This window comes from Quercus suber, unplaced genomic scaffold, assembly GCF_002906115.3.
Source record: "Quercus suber isolate HL8 unplaced genomic scaffold, Cork oak 2.0 scaffold_81, whole genome shotgun sequence".
Lineage (NCBI taxonomy): Eukaryota > Viridiplantae > Streptophyta > Magnoliopsida > Fagales > Fagaceae > Quercus > Quercus suber.
Genome location: NW_027069546.1, coordinates 685,294 through 706,594, shown reverse-complemented (window position 1 = coordinate 706,594; position 21,301 = coordinate 685,294). Strand labels below are relative to the sequence as shown.

At 35.6% G+C, this 21,301-nt stretch overlaps 1 protein-coding gene across 1 annotated transcript; it reads right to left on the bottom strand.

Moving 5' to 3' along the window:
* Nucleotides 1-16,892: 16,892 nt before the first annotated feature.
* On the bottom strand, nucleotides 16,893-20,458 carry LOC112012632 (NAC domain-containing protein 54). Its single transcript, XM_024045013.2, has 3 exons — nucleotides 20,244-20,458; nucleotides 19,568-19,845; nucleotides 16,893-17,543 (listed from the first exon to the last, which is right to left on the bottom strand). The coding sequence occupies exons 1-3, from the start codon at nucleotides 20,398-20,400 to the stop codon at nucleotides 17,259-17,261; spliced, it is 720 nt and encodes a 239-aa protein (XP_023900781.1). The 5' UTR covers nucleotides 20,401-20,458; the 3' UTR covers nucleotides 16,893-17,258.
* Nucleotides 20,459-21,301: the final 843 nt, after the last annotated feature.

Below are 21,301 nucleotides of genomic sequence, written 5' to 3'. Positions count from 1 at the left end.
TTATCCACAACAAAGTCACACGCATCTCCTATAAGCATTATAAGTTTCTAGACTTTTTTCCCACAACTCGTCAGCCAATGATTTCAAGTAAATATCAATCTCATTTTCTGGTTAATGAGGACCAAAAATATGCAAGGATAACCTAAAATATAGCTCCTTCATAATCAACCAAGGCGGTAGGTTATAGGAAATAAGTATGACAGGCCATATACTATAGTTGTTGCTTATATTCCCCAAAAGGTTAAATCCATTTGAAGCCAACCCCAACCTTACATTGCAAGATTCAAGAGCAAAATCAGGATGTTGCAAATCAAACTCCTTCCACTCCTCACTATCAGCCAAATGCCTCACTATCCCATCGTCCACATGTTTGTCTATATAGCATCTCATGTCCTTATCTCTTTGGCCTGACATGTACAATCTCCTCAATATCAATGTCAATGGAATGTAACGCAATACCTTATAAGGAATCTTCTTACCTTGGGCACGTGTATCCTTGTACCTAGGCACCTCACACACCAGACGTTTATTAAGGTTTTTATTTTCCTTCTAAAATAGAGCACAATCATTTTTGCATGGATCTATATGCTCGTATAACATGCCTAAGTCACGTAATATCTTCTTTACTTCATAAGTTAACCTTAAAACCAAGTTACCTTTCAATAAAACCTTTATCAGCAATTCTAACACCATATCAAGTCCCTTATTACTCAAGTTGGTCATTATCTTTACATTCAACATATCAATAATAAACTTCAAAATATTATAATCATTGCAACCCGAATACAACTCACGCTTTGTATCTTCCTCAAGTTTGTCAAAATTATGCACATCTTCGATTGCATTTCTTGGTTCCCCTCTAATGTGATCACCTACCAAGGCCTCGATACCATCCATATGATCACCATCCGACATTTCATTATCATGAATATTCTCGTTCAATACACGGGGTTCTCCATGATTATATTAATTAATGTAAGATTACATAATTCCACGATGAAGCAAATGGATACACACAGTATGAAGAAATTGTCGATAGCAATTCACATAGTGAATACACGAGCATGGAATATTACCACTTAAGTACTTACAACTACTCTTGCAAAATTAATAAATGCATTGACCCCTTCAATATATGGATGACTTAATTTGCCATCAGGTGTCTTACCTATTGCCATCCGACTTTTATCCATGTTTGACTACAATTGTAAGGTGAATGCAACTTTAGTAAAATAAAGACAACTTATGCATAATGTATTCTAAAACCTAAGTCTATAAGCTACTTAGATAAAGTTCTATCTCATTCATGAATGCACAAGTCTATATTAATACTTAAACAAATATACATTACACACTCAAACACTCTAAATATGAATTTAAACCATCTTATAATACCATGCAAGCCACTTGCTTGCTCCAACATAACAACCCACCATAAAACAAATCACAAACATCACAGGTATAGAGTGTTTACAAGTATTGAAATCAATTAAAGTACTATTCATCACATCTAATCAACAAGGTCCATTTACATTTGCAAGAAATTAAAAACACTCTCAATATTAATTTTAACCACCTTATAACACTATGTAAGTCACCCGCTTGCTCCAACAAAACAACCCAGTACAAAACCAATCTCGAACATCACAAGAACAATGCTTACAAGAATTGAAATCGAATAAAGTAATATTCATCAAATTTAATTAACAAATTCCATTCACATTTTCAAGAAACTAAAAACTTTCCCAATATGAATTTAAACTATCTTATACCACCATGAAAGCCACATGTTTGCTCCAACACAACAACCCATCACAAAACCAATCATAAACATCACAAGCATAGAGTGTTTAGAAGTATTGAAATCAATTTGTTTGAAAATTTAGACCCCAGTTAATAGAATTAACAAGTTTTAAACCCAAGTTGTTAATTAGATTTATTATTAATAAAACTTGCTAATACAAACAAACATCAATATCATGTCAAAATCATGCAGCGGAAAAATAAAAGAAGACAAGATATGATGACCTAGGAAAACTAATGAAACCAACCAGTTTCACAGTAAAAAACCTGGGGGGAAACCTTCCCAAAAAGCAATCCATTATAGTAAAGAGAAGTTTCAGATCTAGTACAAAACTTTTGTCCATATACTCTACAATCCCCGTAGATGAACTCACAGCAGAAACCTTCTACCGCTTCAGAACCTCTGAACTCTTCAATATATGAACGCCACCCTTTGATGTTGCACAAATCCCAATACATGACTAACTTTTTTGCACGAATCCCAGTACATGATTCACTCACCAACTTAAGGAAGAAGAATGTTGGCTACAAAGTTCTTCACTTCATTAACAATGAAGATCAAGAAGCACTTGGTTACAAAACCCTAAGGCGCAAAGACGCAGTAGCTTCTTTCAGAAAGAATAAGGTATAGGTCACCTTTTGAATATGTTTTCCTTGTATTCTCTTATGTGACGACCTCTAAAACAAGCATTATATAGGTCTAGGGTTGTGAGAAAAGAAACCCTACTCAAATACATAAGCTTGGCCCAAAAATAGAAATTTGAATTCCCGTAACCTCGACAGATAGCAGCTATCGAGGAGGTGTCGAGCAGGTGTCGAGATTTAATGAATCTTGACAGATAGCAGCTATCGAGGAGATGTCAAGAAGGTGTTGAGGGGACAGAAACTTTCTCGATCGATCGACCAGTTATCGAGAAGCTATCGAGATTGCGATAAGAATCAGCTGAAAAGCTCTACAGATAGCCAGGTGTCGAGCAGCTATCGAGCTTTAAAATTCAATACTTTCTCACTTGATTCTTAGACAGACTTGCATGGCTTTAACACTTGAACTTGAAACAAGATTTCTTGAAGTATTAAACACATCTTAAATCTACCCAATTACAAATAAAGTGCGTTTTGTCAAAAGATTAGCCAACTACATAAAATATATTGACATATGTTCTTAACAAGTGAACCACATATGTCCTAACACAATTAAAATATTATTCATCACATCTAATCAATAAGATCCATTCATATTTGCAAGAAATTAAAAACACTCCCAATATGAATTTACACCATCTTATAACACCATGCAAGTCATCTGCTTGCTCCAACACATCAACCCACCACAAAATCAATCACAAACATCACAAGTACAATGTTTACAAGTATTGAAATTGAATAAAGTAATATTCATCACATCTAATTAACAAGTTCTATTCACATTTGCAAGAAACTAAAAACACTTCCAATATGAATTTAAACCACCTTATAACATCATGTAAGTCACCCGCTTACTCCAATACAATAACCCACCACAAAACCAATCACAAACATCACAATTATAATGCTTATAAGTTAGAAATCGAATAAAGTAATATTCATCACATCTAATTAACAAGTTCCATTCACATTTGCAACAAACTAAAAACACTCCCAATATGAATTTAAACAACCTTATAACACCAAGCAAGTCACCCGCTTGCTCCAACACAACAACCCACTACAAAACCAATCACAAACATCACAAGTACAATACGTACAAGTATTGAAACTGAATAAAGTAATATTCATCATATCTAATTAACAAAGTCCATTCACATTTGTAAGAAATTAAAAACACTCACAATATGAATTTAAACTACCTTATAACACCATGCAAGTTACCCGCTTGCTCCAACACAATAACCCACCACAAAACCATTCACAAACATCACAAGAATAGAGTGTTTACAAGTATTGAAATAAATTAAAGTACTATTTATCACATCTAATAAACAGGGTCCATTCACATTTACAAGAAATTAAAAACACTCACAATATGAATTTAAACCACCTTATAACACCATACAAGCCACCCACTTGCTCCAACATAACAACCCACCACAAAACCAGTCACAAACATCATAAGTATAGAGTTTTATAGGTATTTAAATAGATTTTACTTACTATAATCAAGCTAAGCATTCAAGTCTGATTTGATTGCTAAGCTTTGGTCTTTGACTTTAACAGATCGAAGCCTCTTTCTATTCCCCCATAGCAACCTAAAGAATCACTAACCTTGTTATCACATTTAACCAAAAACCATTAAATTTCTTCTACAGTACATAAATAAAAAAACACAATCCAATTATGGCTTAGTTAACACTTGGTTATGAAGCTAGAATTATTAAATATATCATAAAGCTTCCGCCTTTTTGTTCTATCAAACACTCCTAATTAGTATTTACTTTTGATCAATCAACTCTTTATTTGTGAGTATTCAAGATTTTTGGAACACTTGATTAATCTTTTGAATGTGTATAGTCTCTATCTAATCAAATCATTGGTTACTCTATATTGAATAAAGGTTGTAAATTTAGATAACTGGCTTGATGGGATTTTTAAGACCTAAATATGGGTGTACTACACTTCTATTATACATTACTCCTATAGTCATATAACTTTACATCTATTAATCATAAATTCTTGATTATATATATATATATAGAGAGAGAGAGAGAGAGAGAGAGAGAGAGAGAGAGAGAAGTTTTGGCATTATTACACAAATGGTGTGTCCACTACACCTACCTAATGCACACTACTTAGAATTCTTAGCTTGAACTTAATGGATGTGATGTATGGACAATATCAATTCCTTAATTCTTAAGACATATATGTTTGTTTTTTACCTAATAAAGTTGAAAGATTCACACTTTAAACCTAACAATAGGCAAGGTACAATGTATCATATAGCATATTATAAAAAGTAAAATAAAATAAAACATGCAAATTGTCATGAGTCATACTCTTTTTCTAAAACTTCTATATAAAGTCAATTTAGCATTATGAAAAACTCCAAAGGTTGGTGTACATGTTTTCAAGACTCGTGATCAATAAGGTTAGTTTAAGTCTCTTAATCAAAATACCTTGGGATCACTTAAAAGAAATTCATTCTTATAATTATGTTTTTGAGATAATCCTTATAATAATTTAGTATATATGAAATGTAGATTATATTTATGAGCAGTGAACACTTCTATTAAAAAAAAAGCTTTATGAAATTCACATTAAAAAAAAAGCTATAAAAACACTCCTAATAATATGAATTTAAACCACCTTATAACTCCATGCAAGCCACCCACTTGCTCCAACACAACAACCCACCACAAAAACAATAATCAACATCATGATATATAATGTTTACAAATATTAAAAAAAATTAAATAGTATCCATCACATATAAATCAACAATATTCATTCACAATTAAAAAAAAAAAAAAAAAGAACACTCCCAATTCACTCCCAATATTCATTCACCATAGTCATATGCTAGAACTCATCTCCTTGTGTACGAACAATATCACCCTGCATTATTATGCAAAACAATAAAAATTTTGTCAATCCTCATTTTTCAATCATGTAACTCTAAGCTAAAATTTTTTAAAGTGCCAACCTATATTTCAGAAGAGCATAAATAGGCCATCTTATAGAAAACCCCCATATATTATGCCAAATTGCCAATGCTAAGTTAAAGGAATGCCAACAAACTTTCTAAATAAAAAAGTAATGATAACAACAATAACAACAGCAGTGACTAATATCAACTCAACTAGCCAAAAATTGATGAGAGACCTGATTGGTATATGTACAAAGTTTTTAGTGATGAAATCGGATTTATCGCCGATAACGTTACAAAAATTACAACCTCTGTTTCAGCAATGACTTCTTTTCATCGCTATTTCTCACATTCAGCGACGAAATCAATTTCGTCACTAATAGTGTGACCAGCAACACCTTTAGCGACGAAAATTTTGTCGCAAAAAACTTACACTTTTAGTGACGAACAAATTCGTTGCTATAGATGAATATAGTTTCTTGCCTATAGATGAATTTAGTTTCCCACCTATGAATTTTGTCGCTAAATGTTACTTTTTTTTTTTTTTTTTAAATAGCAATGAAATATAAATTTCGTCACTATATGGTACTTTTTTGTGACGAAAATTTCGTCACTAAAATTCGTCACTGAAAATACATTTTGTTGTAGTAAAAAATGGGTGAAAAACAAGAGTCGATAAATAATAATAGTAAAACACTTTCCTGAATTTTTGGTAAATTGACTTTTATTAAATGAAATTTTAGCAAATTAAGCTCACCAAAATGAAAATCATCACAAGCCCTTTCCAACAACATCTTATTTCGGCAACTCTGAGGTTGTTTGCTTATAATTCAATAAATTGAACTATAATGACACACTATCACTTTGAATCAGTTAGCAATTTTGTTTTGTTTTTTGTTTTTTTTGTATTTTTTTTTTCTCACTATATCTTGTTCATTTTAAATGTGATTTGGGCCCATGAACTATCAAACTGAAAATTGTTAAATTATCTACGACTTGGACCACAAATTTTCTCACTCAAATGGTCAGTCCTTTTTTTTTTTTTTTTGGGTCAAAAAAGGAGGTCAGAATGTGGGTTAATCATGGTCAATCTTGGTTAAAATTTCAAAAAATGGTTGGAATTTTTTTTTTTACATGGAATGATGAAAATTCTCATTTAGGAAAAAAATTGACTAGGTTTATTGTTGGTTAACTTGGTCAAATGGCATTTTAGTCATTTTGACATTGAACGTGAAAAAGGAGATAATCCAGGATAAATTCTGTTGTTTAAAAAAAAATTCTCATAGTCCCATGATTAAGAAGGAAAGTTTTGCAATTATGTGAAAAATGAGATTTTGGTACACAACTTGAACAGAAAAAATACAACATAAAAAACATGGATCTTCAAAACCTTGGGCTAGTTCAGTTGATTCAAGAAGTTGTAACTTATTTCTTGTACCTTTAAGAAGCTACAACTCTTCTAGCTCCTCTTTTACATAGAAATCAGCATCTTGGTTTGTAACAATATGAAAGTTCATAATGTGTATAAAACACCCTTGAATGTTTAGACCCCAAATTATGAAATTACCAATTCAAGTTTTATATCAAACAGTTAATGTGCAGAACATGATAACAAACTTATAACAAAATTGATAGACAATCTAAGCCAAATATAAACACATCCACAGCAGTAAATATAAGGCAAAGATAAAGAGAAGGAAGATGTAAACACACGGACAACACACGATGTGTTATCGAAGAGGAAGCCGAAGTCCTCGGCGTAAAATCTCTCCGCCGCCCTCCAAGCGGTAAATAATCCACTAAAGAATGTAGTTGGGATACATGAACAGCAGAAGATCCTCCAAGCCTAATCTACCCAAGTACCTAAGCCCTCCAAGCTTCTTGCTCCAACGAGGTCATGCCGAACCTATTTCTTCTTTAGCTTCCCGGATTCCGCTACTATACCATAACATCAACCAATGTATATTGGTTCCTTCCAAACTGCTTCCCTTAGCACCAAATGAACCTTCTCAAAGACGTGGGTGTGATGAGATAAGGTGGTGAGATAAGGATTTGGTCAATGACCTCTCAAGGATGTGACAATGGAGAGGAAGAGAGTAGAGGAATTTGTAGAGTCTCTAAGGTAAAGATTGGTGATGAGGCAATCTTGTTTTTCTTTAGTGTTTCACTCACAAAATTCTCTCTAGAAGCTCTCTCAATTTAGTGGGTATAAGGGTCTACATATAGTGGTGTGTGTTTGGAATACGAAAAGTTAGTTTTTGCCAAACAGGGCTAATTGGTGGCCTGACCTCGCGGCTTGTCCAAGTCGCAAGTTCAAGTCACGACGTAACGGCCTGGCCAGCCTGGGACTTTTGTCCTGTAGTGTGACAGCTGGCGCGACCCTTCAGCTTCCCTATGTACTTCTCACGTGCCTGCATTTGATGGCTTGCCAGTCGTGAGTCAGCCGTGAGTCCTAGCCGCGAAACTCTGCTTCTTGCACATACTTGAGCTTTTCTTCACACTCTCTTCACACACTACCCTTACAATAATCCCACCTAAATACAAGGTTACTAAGTGCTAAATTACAAGTAAATTGGCACGGAATAAAGTCAACAAGATGGTTGATAAATTTCAACCTTATAATCTCCCCCCTTTGGCTATTCCGTGACAAAATCCTAAAACAAACTCTAGACTTAATGCGTGAGTTGGGAACAGTTGGAAAACTCACTCACACCTAACTCTAGAATCTGTGAAGCTTTAGAACCATAAGAACAAGTAACTCCTGAAATACAACAACACAATAAGTTCATTATATGCAGAAAACTTATAAAACAAATGGAACAAGCACAATGCGATCAAGCACAATGGAATAAAGCAATAAACCATGGCAAGACCAAAACATGCAATCACTATAACCAAGTGATCACAATGCTCATTCACACTTGGAATGAACATCCGGACATTCAAGTTGACAAACACAAGGCAAATCACTCGAATGACCAACACTCAATCAATGCACAATACATGAAGTATGTGCATCTAGGAAAAATTCTACACGAGCACATGAGTGACAGTACTTAAAAAAGAATGCATGACATTAGATTAGAAATACTGATTTAACAAAGCACAAAGGCTGCATAAAACATGGCACAAATCATAAAGGCTTACAAGTGTGCAAACAACCAACCCCTTAAAGCTTACATAAGCAACATGGGTACAAACCTTAAATAAATGCTTAATTAACTGAATAACATCATCAATATATAAATAAACCAAGTATTAAACACATTCAAGAGTTATGAGTTTAAATCAAAACAAGACTAGGACCTATAATAGCAATAGTTAATCAACCCAAAGTAACAAAACTATAATAAAAAACAGTAAGGATTATGAAACTCCCCCTCAAATAAGCACTCCCCCTCAAGTGCTGGCCCAAAAATTCTCCCCCTTTTTAACCAGAATGGCCAAAGGGTCACTGTTGTAACTTGGTGAAAATGCCATCAACATGAGCTGCTAAAACATCTATCTGGTCCTGCATGACTGCCAATATCTCTGACTGCTCTCTCTGGCCATCACTGAAAGTCTTTTCCAATTCCTCAAGGCGCTTGTGGAGGTTCTTAAAGAGCATTTCCAACCTATCAGGTTGATGGGTAGACTGTGCTTGTGTAGTGTTGGGTTGCTGTGATACATGGGGAGCATGTACATGTGAATCTGACTCAGGAGTAGAAGGGGTAGCAAGAGAGAAATGTGCACTCTTTGGAGTTTGGATGAATGACTTCTCCTAGCTTGTAGAGTGAACATAGAGATTGGTCGAAGACGAGCAATTATGTTCCCAACTGAGGGAGGAGTAACACCTTCACTTAGAATGAATTTCATAATGAGACTGCAAAATAGAAGACACCCTCGTGCTACTGTTCGGGTTGCTGTCTTCCTTATGATATGAAAAATATGGGCACAGATGTCAATGGTGGTGCCTATGATGAGATCACACAAAAATTAAGCCCTTCCAAGGTTGATATACACCATGTTGGTCAACAGATAGAGGTTGGTAAACATGATCATCTTCAATGTTGTCAACTCAGGTGAAAACTTGGTAGTACTTATGGATGTGCTGGCATTGGAGATGTCATGGCCAGGACCAAGAACTTGGAGAATGTCCTGAATCACTGGAGTGCGATCATCATAAGGAGTTAGGTCGGCATTCGAAGGTCGAGTGATTTTGAGAAGTTCAGCTATGGTGTCCGGACTAATGATGAACTTCGTTCCTCTTACTAGACAGTGTAGTTCACTTTGAAGATCAACAGTGTTGGCAAAACACTCCTTCACTAGTTCCAACATTGGATCAACAAAATTTCCAAATAATTTTGCCCAATCTTTTGCCTCGAAGATCCGAGGGACAAAAGTGGTTTCCAAAGTGTCAAATCTAACCTCCCGTTCCACTATAGGAGTTCCCTAGTCAAATATGTTTGAGTAAGCATCTAGGTGCTGAGGAGTTCTGAACAACTCAATATTGAGTTCAGTAGATGGTTGTGATGAAGAACGTGTTCTTTTTGCAACAGGTAATGTTTCCTCTTCAGTCATAATCTCTTTTCCTTTGGAGGATCGTCGAGACATCTGTAGAAGAGCAAACACAGAGCAAAGTACCAAATCCACAACCCACTCATTTTGTTAGATCTAGTCAAAAGATGAGAGTGCAAAGACCAAACAGATCTAGAAGACATAGAATCATAGAACGAGAACTAAGTCAATAAAGTAACAAAGTACACATTTTTGAAAACCAGAAATATACGAAACATGAAACAAATGCCAAACACACAAAGAGTAACAGGCATTATAGCACACACTATAAAAATGAGTAGCAATGTGTCACAGACAACAAGCATTTCAACACAATATCATAAAAGTGATATGCGCAGATATCAAGGTAAGAACACTCAGATAAGTCAAAATATCATGTGGAGCCACACTGAACAAGTCATTGGCAACAAAAACCCATTCAACAAACCCAGCATATTTAAACAAAACCATGTTCGAACCCAACATTTCACAGAGCACAATAGCAACAACACATTCTCACATTTAAGAAAATAACATTCAAAACAAGAAATTTGAAATGAGGGAAAGAAAACTCATACCTTTTTCTTGAAGATAGAAATGAAAATGATGCAGAAATGACGGATTTTCACAGATGAGCACGGCGAGTTTCAGAGATAGAAATGGAAAAGACAATGAATAGTCACAAAGTACGAGGGAAAAACTGAAAAACAATTTTAAAAACTGTCTTTAAAATATAAAACACGCGTTTTTTACGACTAGATTAAGTCGCCAGTCAGTCATTAGGGTAAGCCGTGAAAAATTGTAAGGCTAAGATTTTAAAAAATCTTCTAAGTGTTTTTCGCGACTGGAAGGTCTACCCACGAGGAAGTCGCGAGCCGAGCTGGGAAAATCTCTGTGTACCCCTCACAACTAGACCTTCCACCCGTGAACAAGTTGCCACATTGAGTCGCAAAAACCACAAAAACTTAAATTTTTGAAAAATTTCTAAGTCTTTTTCACAACTGCAGCCTTGACTCGCCAGTGACCTGCGAAAACTCTCAGAGTGACCTTGCGACTGGAGCATGCAACTAGAATTACCCGCGACTTAGTCGCCAAAACAGGGTAACACTGTTTTTGAAAATTTTGACATTTTGTAAAAACAAAACACTTTCCAAAAACAAACTAAAAACACTCAAAAATATTTTTGTGTTTGATCAACAAAGATTGAGTATGTGAAAACACATTTAATCAATTACAATCACACAAATGAATATGGCATTCTTTGAACATAGACTTGTGTGTTGTGTGTGGATATCAAAAATGAGATAGTCTTTAGTCTAATGTGAAACTTCAATGATCAATTCAATCAAGGCATACACAACTAGCACTAGATAATGTGACCTATTTCAATTATAGAAACATACATATATGACCTCCCGCAAGCACTTGATAACAATTCTTTAAAACTTTTCATTTGGCTCTATATTCAACATATCATTTGCACTTTTTGAGTAAAGAAAATCTCATTTTAAGATAGGTGCCTGAAATTTTTGATATTTCAATTGATGAGTTAGCCTTTGGCTTTTTGGGCATCAAACATTTTATTTTGGTCGCTTTCCCTTTTTCCTAGTCGAATACTAGTATGTGCGATAGGCTTTTGCAGCTCTATATCTCTTTTCATTTGGAGATTTACATTTAAAGAGCTCTTTTAAGCATAAAAATAAAAAGTGGGAAGATATATAGGCATGAGTCTATGCATGTTTCAAGATCAACAAAACCATTCACTAATTATTCATGACAAGGTTGAAGATCTATTTACAACAGTCCCATAGATTTCAGAATTTCTTCCACAATGATATGAGTGCATAAGAGACAAGCTAAGCTCGTTAAATGCACAAAGCCATTAGTACAAAGGTACAAGGCAAAATATGCTTTGAGACAAAACTCAACAAAGTTGATCAAACTTTCTAGATTTTCTACTTTTTATGTGTTTTTGGATTTTTTAACACAAAAGCAGTAAAAAATTGATAAAAAACATAACAAAAAATGTAAAAGCATTTGAACCAAAGACAATCACACACACACAATAACAACCTAAATACTAGAAAGAAACATGGGAAGTATTGATGCATGGACATGGTGTAATGCTTATGCATGAGTACCCTTTGTCACCCACACGTCACGTGCGTTTGGGGTGATATCCTTGACGGATCGGGTACGAGAGTTGGGACTGTCAAACCTTCGTGTGAAGCTTTCCAGGCAATTGGTGAAGGCACCGATCATCTTCATCACGTCCATCATTCCTGGATCACAGTTTTGACTTCTTGGTTGCTCATCACCCCAAAACCTCATGTCATTTCTTCTTCCTCGTGACCGAGGTGCACTTGCATTATTGTCTGCACTCAGCTTTTGACTGTTGGGTCTGGTATGTCCTTACAATCCGCAATAGTGGCAAATATATTCCGTTCTCGGACCCTGTTGTGATCTTGGAACTGATTTCCCTCTAACTTTATATTTGGATTCTGATTGATTACGGGACTTATTTATCACCCGTTGATCAGCCGCATTCTTCTTCTTCTCAGCCTTAATTTTCTCAGGACTGGACCTATCCACAGTCGTCTCCTTAGCCGTCACAAACTTCACTTCTTTGGTAATCTTGGCTGACGAGCTACTTCCTCCGGTGTATCCTAAACCGAACTTATTTAAGGCATGTTTCTGAGATGAAATAACATCATCCAGTTTCCTAGAGGAGACTCTATCTACCTTGGCATGAGCTTGCACTACCTCTTGCTCAAGAAATCTTACTTTGGTATAAGCTTCCGACAGCTCACCATTTAATGTCTCAATTTCACACTTCGCCTCCTTGTATCGTGCCAAAAGACTTTTGTAATCTTCCTCAGCCCTCTTCATCTTCTTAATGGTTGCATTAGCCACCTTAGCATATTCACCGGTCTTCTCAAGGAATGAATTGTAAGTCTCTTGCAATCCCACTGCTTTTTCAACATGCTCATCTTCAGACTCCTCAACTATTTCAATAAACTCCAAATCAGAATGTTCCCTAAGGTCCTTCATAAGTGTACCCAAATCATCTGATGACTCCACATATGCAATGGTCATGAATGCGGAGTAGTTTCCTTCTCCGTCATAACTCTCTTCAGAATCAGAACTCGAAGAGTCTATATCACTCAGCATTATGGCATACACCTTGCCTTTCCTTCTCAAGAAATTGGGACACTCGTTTTTGAGATGTCCATGGCCATTGCATTCAAAACACACTAGGTCTGAAGGAGATTGAAAATCCTTCCCTTCTTTCCTCATAAAATCTTTCCTATCACCTCTTGAAGATGAAAATTTTCCTCTGTTGAATGGTTTCCCACTATTCTTCATCTTTAAAAATTTTCGAAAGTTTTTGGCAAGGTACGCTACTTCCTTCTTCACTCCATCTTTTTCGGAAGGATCATCCATTCTTTCAATAATGGTTTTAAGAGCAAGCAATTTACTCGTCTTGTAGGAAGGCAGTCCCAGTTCATACGTTTGGAGGGACCCAATCAGCTCCTGAATTTTGATCTCATCCAGGTCTTTACTCTCTTCTATGGCTGTGACTTTTGCTCTAAAACTTTCAGGCAAGAACCTCAAGATTTTTCTCACCACCTTAGTATCTTCAATATTGATTGAGCTTAGCAATGACAATTTCATTAAGCTTCCCATAAAACGAATCAAATGGCTCATCATCTCCCATCTTAAGCTCTTCGAATTTGGTGGTAAGCATTTAGAGTTTTGTGTCCTTCACCTTCTTAGTCCCCTTATATGTAGTCTCCAAAATCTCTCAAGCTTCCTTGGCTACTATCATGTGAGATATCCTGTGAAATTTATCTGGAGACATATCACAGAATATAGCATTTAAGGCTTTACTGTTAGCATTGGCTGCCGCAAGAGCTGCCTTATTCCAGGTGGATTTTTTAGCCTCCGGCCTGGTCCAACCTATTTCAACCGCATCCCACACGGTGTCATCAATAGACCATAGAAATGCCCTCATTCTAACTTTCCAGAAGGCATAATTGTTACCATAAAAAAATGATGGAATATTGAGAGATTGAGACCTATCCATCTCAACAAGGGGTCAAGGATTACACTCAGGTATTAAAACCACAACAAGTGTACCCGCTCTGATACCAATTGAAAGTTCAAAATGTGTATAAAACACCCTTGAACGTTTAGACCCCAAATTATATAATTACCAATTAAAACTTTATATCAAACAGTTAATGTGCGGAACATGATAACAAACTTATAACAGAATTGATAGAAAATCTAAGCCAAATATAAACACATCCATAGTAGTAAATATAAGGCAAAAATAAAGAGAAAGAAGATGCAAACACACAGACAACACACGATGTGTTATCGAAGAGGAAACCGAAGTCCTCGGCGTAAAACCTCTCCGCCGCCTTCCAAGCGGTAAATAATCCACTAAAGAATGTAGTTGGGATACATGAACAGCAGAAGACCCTCCAAGCCTAATCTACCCAAATACCTAAACACTCCAAGCTTCTTGCTCTAACGAGGTTACGCCGAGCCTATTTCTTCTTTAGCTTCCCGGATTCCGCTACTATATCATAGCATCAACTAATTTATATTTGTTCCTTCCAAACTGCTTCCCTTAGCACCAAATAAACCTTCTCACAGATGTGGGTGTGGTGGGATAAGGATTTGGTCAATGACCTCTCAAAGATGTGACAATGGAGAGGAAGAGAGTAAAGAAATTTGTAAAGTCTCTAAGGTAAAGATTGGTGATGAGATAATCTTGTTTCTCTTTAGGGTTTCTCTCACAAAATTCTCTCTAGAAGCTCTCTCAATTTAGTGGATATAAGGGTCTATATATAGTGGTGTGTGTTTGGAATACGAAGAGTCAGTTTTTGCCAAACAGGGCTGATTGGCAGCTTGACCTCGCGGCTTGTCCAAGTTGCGAGTTCAAGTCACGACGTAATGACCTAGCCAGCCTGGGACTTTTGTCCTATAATGCGATAGCTGGCGCGACCCTTCAACTTCCTTGTGTGCTTCTCACGTGCCTACATTTGGCGGCTTGCCAATCGCTAGTCAGCCGCGAGTCCTAACAGCAAAACTCTGCTTCTTGCACATACTTGAGCTTTTCTTCACACTCTCTTCACACACTACCCTTACAATAATCCCACCTAAATACAGGGTTACTAAATGCTAAATTACAAGCAAATTGGCACAGAATAAAGCCAACAAGATGGTTGATAAATTTCAACCTTACACAATAGTTGTTGGTTCTTGGAATTTAATTTGTTCTTCGAGTTCCATTGAGTCAAGCGATTGTAACTCTTCTTCAGCCATGTTCTCAACATCCTCCAATTTTAGGAGTTCTTCTTTCATAGCCTTTAGAGATTCGCATAAAGCCTTGAAATTCTCGAAAACTTTGTTGAATATTGGCTGCAATTCTTGAAAATCTAATTGTAAGTCATCTTTACACGTATCAAGATCAACAATTCTAATACCACTTGTTAGGAACCTAGTGGTTCCTAATGGGATAGACAGGGATTGTAGGGGAATGTATGGGGTTTGTAGGGGAATTGACTTAATTAAGTAGCTGCAACTTCATTTTCTAAATACCTGATGCAAATTGGACAATATTTATGCATCAAGTACTAAATTTGTTTCTGATTTGCACTCTAGTTTATGCTTAAGCTTTTGGTAAGGAATTCTCTTCATGTTCTATTCTTTCTAGTTATGTATTTGAGTTGCTTAGCTATTCCATGAGTTCTTTCAATGATTACAGTCCAATCAAACGATGTTTCCTTTCTTGTTTATTGATTTTGTATGCAAGTGACAGCTTGTGTACTTGATAGTCCTTTAAGTTTTCTTGGTTGTGTATATTATTTCTAATGCTTGGGCGAAAACTTAATCCTCTTGGTAGTAAAAAAAATCTTGAGTGTCTTTTTCTATACTAATGAAAATTTCAGCATCGAATCATGTTTATGACTCATTATAACAACTTTTGCAAAGATGAGTTGGTCATGGCTGTAGATTTCATTTACATCATCATGCTACGGTCTAAAACATATTGGAACTTTATGTTTAGCATGTTTAAAGTCCAAATATGTCGGTTTATGACTTATGGAATTTCTAAATTGTGTATGTACCTTATGCTCAATGAATTGGTTTAAGTGCCTCTAATCAACTATCTTGAAATTCGGTTGTAATTCGTTATCCTAGTTACTGTTTTGCGCTTGTTTAGTTGTTGCCATGGTTGTCCAACCCTTAAATTATCTTAAATAAATGTGTTAATACAAGTATGAAACTTGCCATGATCATTGACAAAACATAATTATCAATATGATTTATTTGTTAAGCTTGCTTTGGTAGAAAGTAGTAAATCCTTGATGTTGAATTGAATATGTTTCCTTTTTGCCATTTCGAATCTAAGAATCTTGCTTGCTAACTCAGGCATTGTAGGTTACCATCTCAAGCATCCATTGTTACATGATTTTTATCCATATCTTTGATTTATGCTTCATGCTACAAAAGCCTAGTTGACATTCACTTAATTGAGAGGAGTGTTTAATGACTGTACCCTATGCTTTGTTTGTGTGATGCTTGCCTCATAAAATATTTTGGTTTTCTTGCTATCATGGTTTCTTTTTGGTTTGGTGCATCATGTTATTTGATGTATGCATGTTGTATTTTGGGAACATCATTGAGGTGGGATTAGGGTTTTCTTGATTTTGAGAGTTTGGTGGTGAAATGCAACTATAAATTTATGCCGAGGTAGAGTTTGGTTTGTTCCAAGTCTTCCGATTTGCCGGAAGGCACATCATTATCAGGCTTTTACAAATAACAAAGTCTATTTGCTCCAAATTTAATTTGTCGCACAACACTACCGCGTAATCTCAATTTTTTTCTCTAATGAATATATGTATGAAGATTTATACCCGGCCCATGCATTGGATACATAAGACTCTGGAGGTTAGAAGACTGCAAATTAAGTGGCGTATATAAACCCGGCCCATGCATTCGGCCATTCTAAATATCAAAAACAACGATAAGTAACACTTATGTCCTTTTATTCCACAAGTAACACCCAAATTGCCACGAAGAAGAGGCAAATCTCAAGAGAAAAAAAAAATAATATAAAAAAAAAAAAAACTCTCCGTAGAGTCATCCGATAAATTGACCCTACTGAAGCAACCCAACCAAACCATCAAATTCAATTAGAGATAATTAATCTACATATGACAATTGAAAAATCTTAGAAACTGTTTTCCAATAGTGTCTTATTATATCCAATATTTTCTTTTTTAATGTTATTGGCCTCCAATCGTGCATGCTACTAGATGGTTTAATTTGTGAATGCCACGCGAGAGACTTCTTCACCACCACCACCACCCACAGCTGCGTTAGAAGAACACCATGCATCGTCTGTGATGAACTGCATCCACGAATCATCTTTGTCTTCCTCATCCAAGCATGATGATGATGCCATGGTAACATCTGGAGACATGGTTTCATACTCGTTTATTACACCCTGTGAGCTCTCAAGTAATGATAAACTACATTGCCCTTGCTCTTCTATTTCAGAACAGATTCCATTTTTCTTGAACACGCGACAAAGTGCATACGTATCCTGCAGGTAACCAATTATTATAAGTGTATCTAAAGAAAAATGCTTTACGTTTTTATACATTTTTGTATTTCTATATGACAAGTGTTGTGAGAGAGAAGAGAGCGCGACAGAGAGGCAAATAAAGACTAAAGCTGGTTTATTAAATTGTTAGTCTTCTATATATATATGTGTATATATATATATATATATAATCCTTATGGATATTATTTAAAGCCTGTATCCAAGGCCAAATAAAGTTTAAAGCAGTCAGTCAATAATTGGGGCTGAAACTGATTCGTAAATTGTTAATCTAACAAGAATTATTGTATTAGTATAGAACTGAAGTAGCAGAAAATCTTCCATCTTTCGTATAGTCAGTGGCTTCCTCCGTGCTTGTGTATGTAAGACTAATAGTTTAACTATTACAATAGGGTGAAGCATTGCAATACTTTTGCTTGTGAAACCCATCATATATGTTGGAGAGAATAATTCACAATGTATTGAAATTTCTAATACAATATATTGATTGAAATCTTTTAAATCCAACTCCATAACCCTTGGAAAGGATACATTTCCTGCTACAATACATAATTAGGGGATGAATAATTTGATTAATATCGACTGGCTTGTTGTTTTAATGTTTGGAATAAAGTAAAAAGCAGCCGACACCTTCTTACACCGTGAAAGTGATAGGGATGGCGCTTTTGGAGTGCATAACAATAGTCATAGAATCTACATTTTGTAGATCAGAGAATATTAAAAAGTTGATAAAATATATTAATAATATGGTTTGAGCTGGGATTCGGGCCATACGGGGATGTTACTTTTGTCTTACTAGAGAAAGACAAAGTGAAGCAACACTTTGTCACTTAAGAGATCTAAGACCAGTGCAAGCAACGAATATGTCAGGCATTTTTGTTTATGTTATAAATATTAATAAAAAAATTACAAAGGAGAGAGAGAGAGAGAGAGAGAGAGAGAGAGACCCTAACTTTGCATGCACGTCATGCACTTCTCACGTTACCACACACGCCTTATCTATGTTCATACGGCCGGTAGTAATTTTTAGGTTTAATTGTCATTGCTGTTGTGGTTGTAATTAATTAAACAGTGATCTAGCATATATAATGGCAATTGGTGAAGCTTCAGCTTTCTTTCTGTCCTTTGGTATAAAAGAGGTAGGGAGAAAAGCAAGGGAAAATGCTTTTCTCACTGGGATAAGCATCGGACTTCATGCTTTTCAAGTCAAATAGTAACATTTATGTGGAAAAAAAAATGTACTAGTAATAATAGAGTGGAAATCATAAAGTAAAATGAAGTGAATAATTTTCTAGTAATATAATTACTATTACAATGTCTTTTGCCCAAAAGCAGAAAAAAGAGGGTAAGAGTTAGGATGAATTTGGTTGGGGATTAATGCTAAAAGGAGTATTGACACAAGAAAAACCACTTTGGAAAATGGTGCCATGAATGAAAAGCTTTTGTTGAAAATCCTTATGAATTCAATATTCGTTACTAGTTCATCACTTATCCGGCCAATTATGACCCAAAAATACACAGAAATGTGATCAATTGAATTTCTCAATTCATCACAACATTGGTAATTAGGGTGGGTATTTTCATGCCACTGATTAGTTTTTTTGCTGTTGGAGGCTTGGAAGGATGAAATTTTCTCCATCAAAAGCAAAGTATTTTGATCAAGAGTATTATTAGATGTGGATTTTTCACTTCTTTTGTTCTCCATGATGCAGTAGTTTAATTAGAAACTATTAGTTGATCAGCCAAAGTGTCATCGATCGCACTAGAAAAAGTGCATATTATATTATATATGTTGTTGTTGTTGATGATGATAATGAATATAAACCTAATAGGGGACAACAATATTTTTGTTTAAGATCCATAGTGGCTAATCTCAGAGCAGCGCCATATGTGGAACAATGTTATTACTCTTCTAGATTGTCAGTGCATTTATCAATAATATTATCAAGGACCAATAATACAGTCTAAGACCACAAAGCAAAAGCATGCATCAAGAATGTAGGTACCTGAATTCCGGAGGGGTCCTCACATTCCTTGTCGTCAAGGCGATATTCATGCATAACCCAGTCAGTTCTAATCCCCTGAGGCGCTCGTCCTCTGTAGTAAACCAACGTCTTCTTCATTCCAATGGGTCGGCTCTGGCATGTAACCCTTCTGTCCTTTCCAGTTGATTTCCAATATCCAGCTCGAGTTGCTCTATTTGTTCTAAATCCATTTGGGTATTTTCGATCCCGGGGTCCAAAGAAGTACCATTCTGGGTCTCTACTTGGTAAAAATGATTTTTCTACAATAATTTATGGCAAAATTTCAAACAAACACAATAGCAATACAACAAACACAATTTTTATTTTTATTTTGTTTCTGAATGAATATCGAATACTTGATTCAGTAAAATAAGAGGAAATGTATAAAGAAATAAAGAAAGAATGAAAGAAAGAAAGGCATCCCAAGACATTGGCAATCTTTGATGGCGGGTGTCAAATTAATGAATGGACTTTCCTGCTTGCTTTAAAAAAGGCAAAATACTAAAAGAACCTTATGTATGTACGCTATCATCTGACTGGTACGCAATAGAATGGCATTCTGATGCTTAATGCAATCTAACACAGAAACCATACAGAAAAAGAATCAAAGACATACAAAATCAATATTGAAGTTGGAGTGTGAGGAGGAGGATCATACCTGCTAACTCCCATGGTTCGCATTTGTAGAGATCAACCTCAGGAATAATGTCAAGTTCGATTTCTTGGCCGTTGATTTTCCTCTTGAGATAATAATTCACAAGCTCTTCGTCGGTCGGATGGAACCTAAAACCAGGAGGTAGTCCGACCGGTGCCATTTCTTTCCTTTCTTCTATCCTTGTAAACTCTTTTCTCTTAGCACTACTACCGTCATGATTTATATACAAAAGAATTCAAAGTCCTTTGTCTTTGGGTCATTTTCACTTTCTCTTTTACAGATTCTCAGACAAACTTCCTTCTTTCTTATACAACCTCTAATAATGCTTCAGGTCCAAGTTTCTCAACAAAATGCACCACTAATCCTGCTCTCCGCTCATTAATTAACTGCCTTATTTTCACGAACAATATTTATAGGTTAATACTGAGACGGTCTAGCTCCTATTACTAGCGGTTTGTGTAATATATACGGTAGAAGGGTTAATTTTTGGACCTAATGGAGTATACCATTTGCCGAAAGACATGATTCTTTACTATAAACCTATTTGTTTTCTCAAATCTATCAATCTCTATGTGTTTACTAAATTCCAGATTTTTATTTACAATGAACCCTATGCCGGGCATATATAAAGACTAGGAGCTACGAGCTACGGTTTACCCTAATTGAGCATTACACTAAATTGAGTCTCTTGAGCCATTATAAAATAAACTAATAGAAATTAATATCTTTAACACTCCCTTCAAAATCAAGGTAGAAGCTTGATGATGCCTTGAGTTTAAACATAAGTTGCATGAAGATCCCTTGAAAAGTAACATTGAACTTAATTGCATGGATGATAGATTGGCACAATGTGAAATGAATTTGTAAGTGGGTTGGTGAATTTTGGTTATATTGGACCAAAATGGGTTAATTTGAGTTAGGAACCGTATGTGGGATCAAGTTTGTCAGACTGAAAAAAGGACTCTGCTAAGGTGGTAGATGGCATATCACTAATATGGCAAGTAAGATACACTGGGTAGACATAGCGTGACCTAGCTAGCTGTGACATGTGGCATTAACGT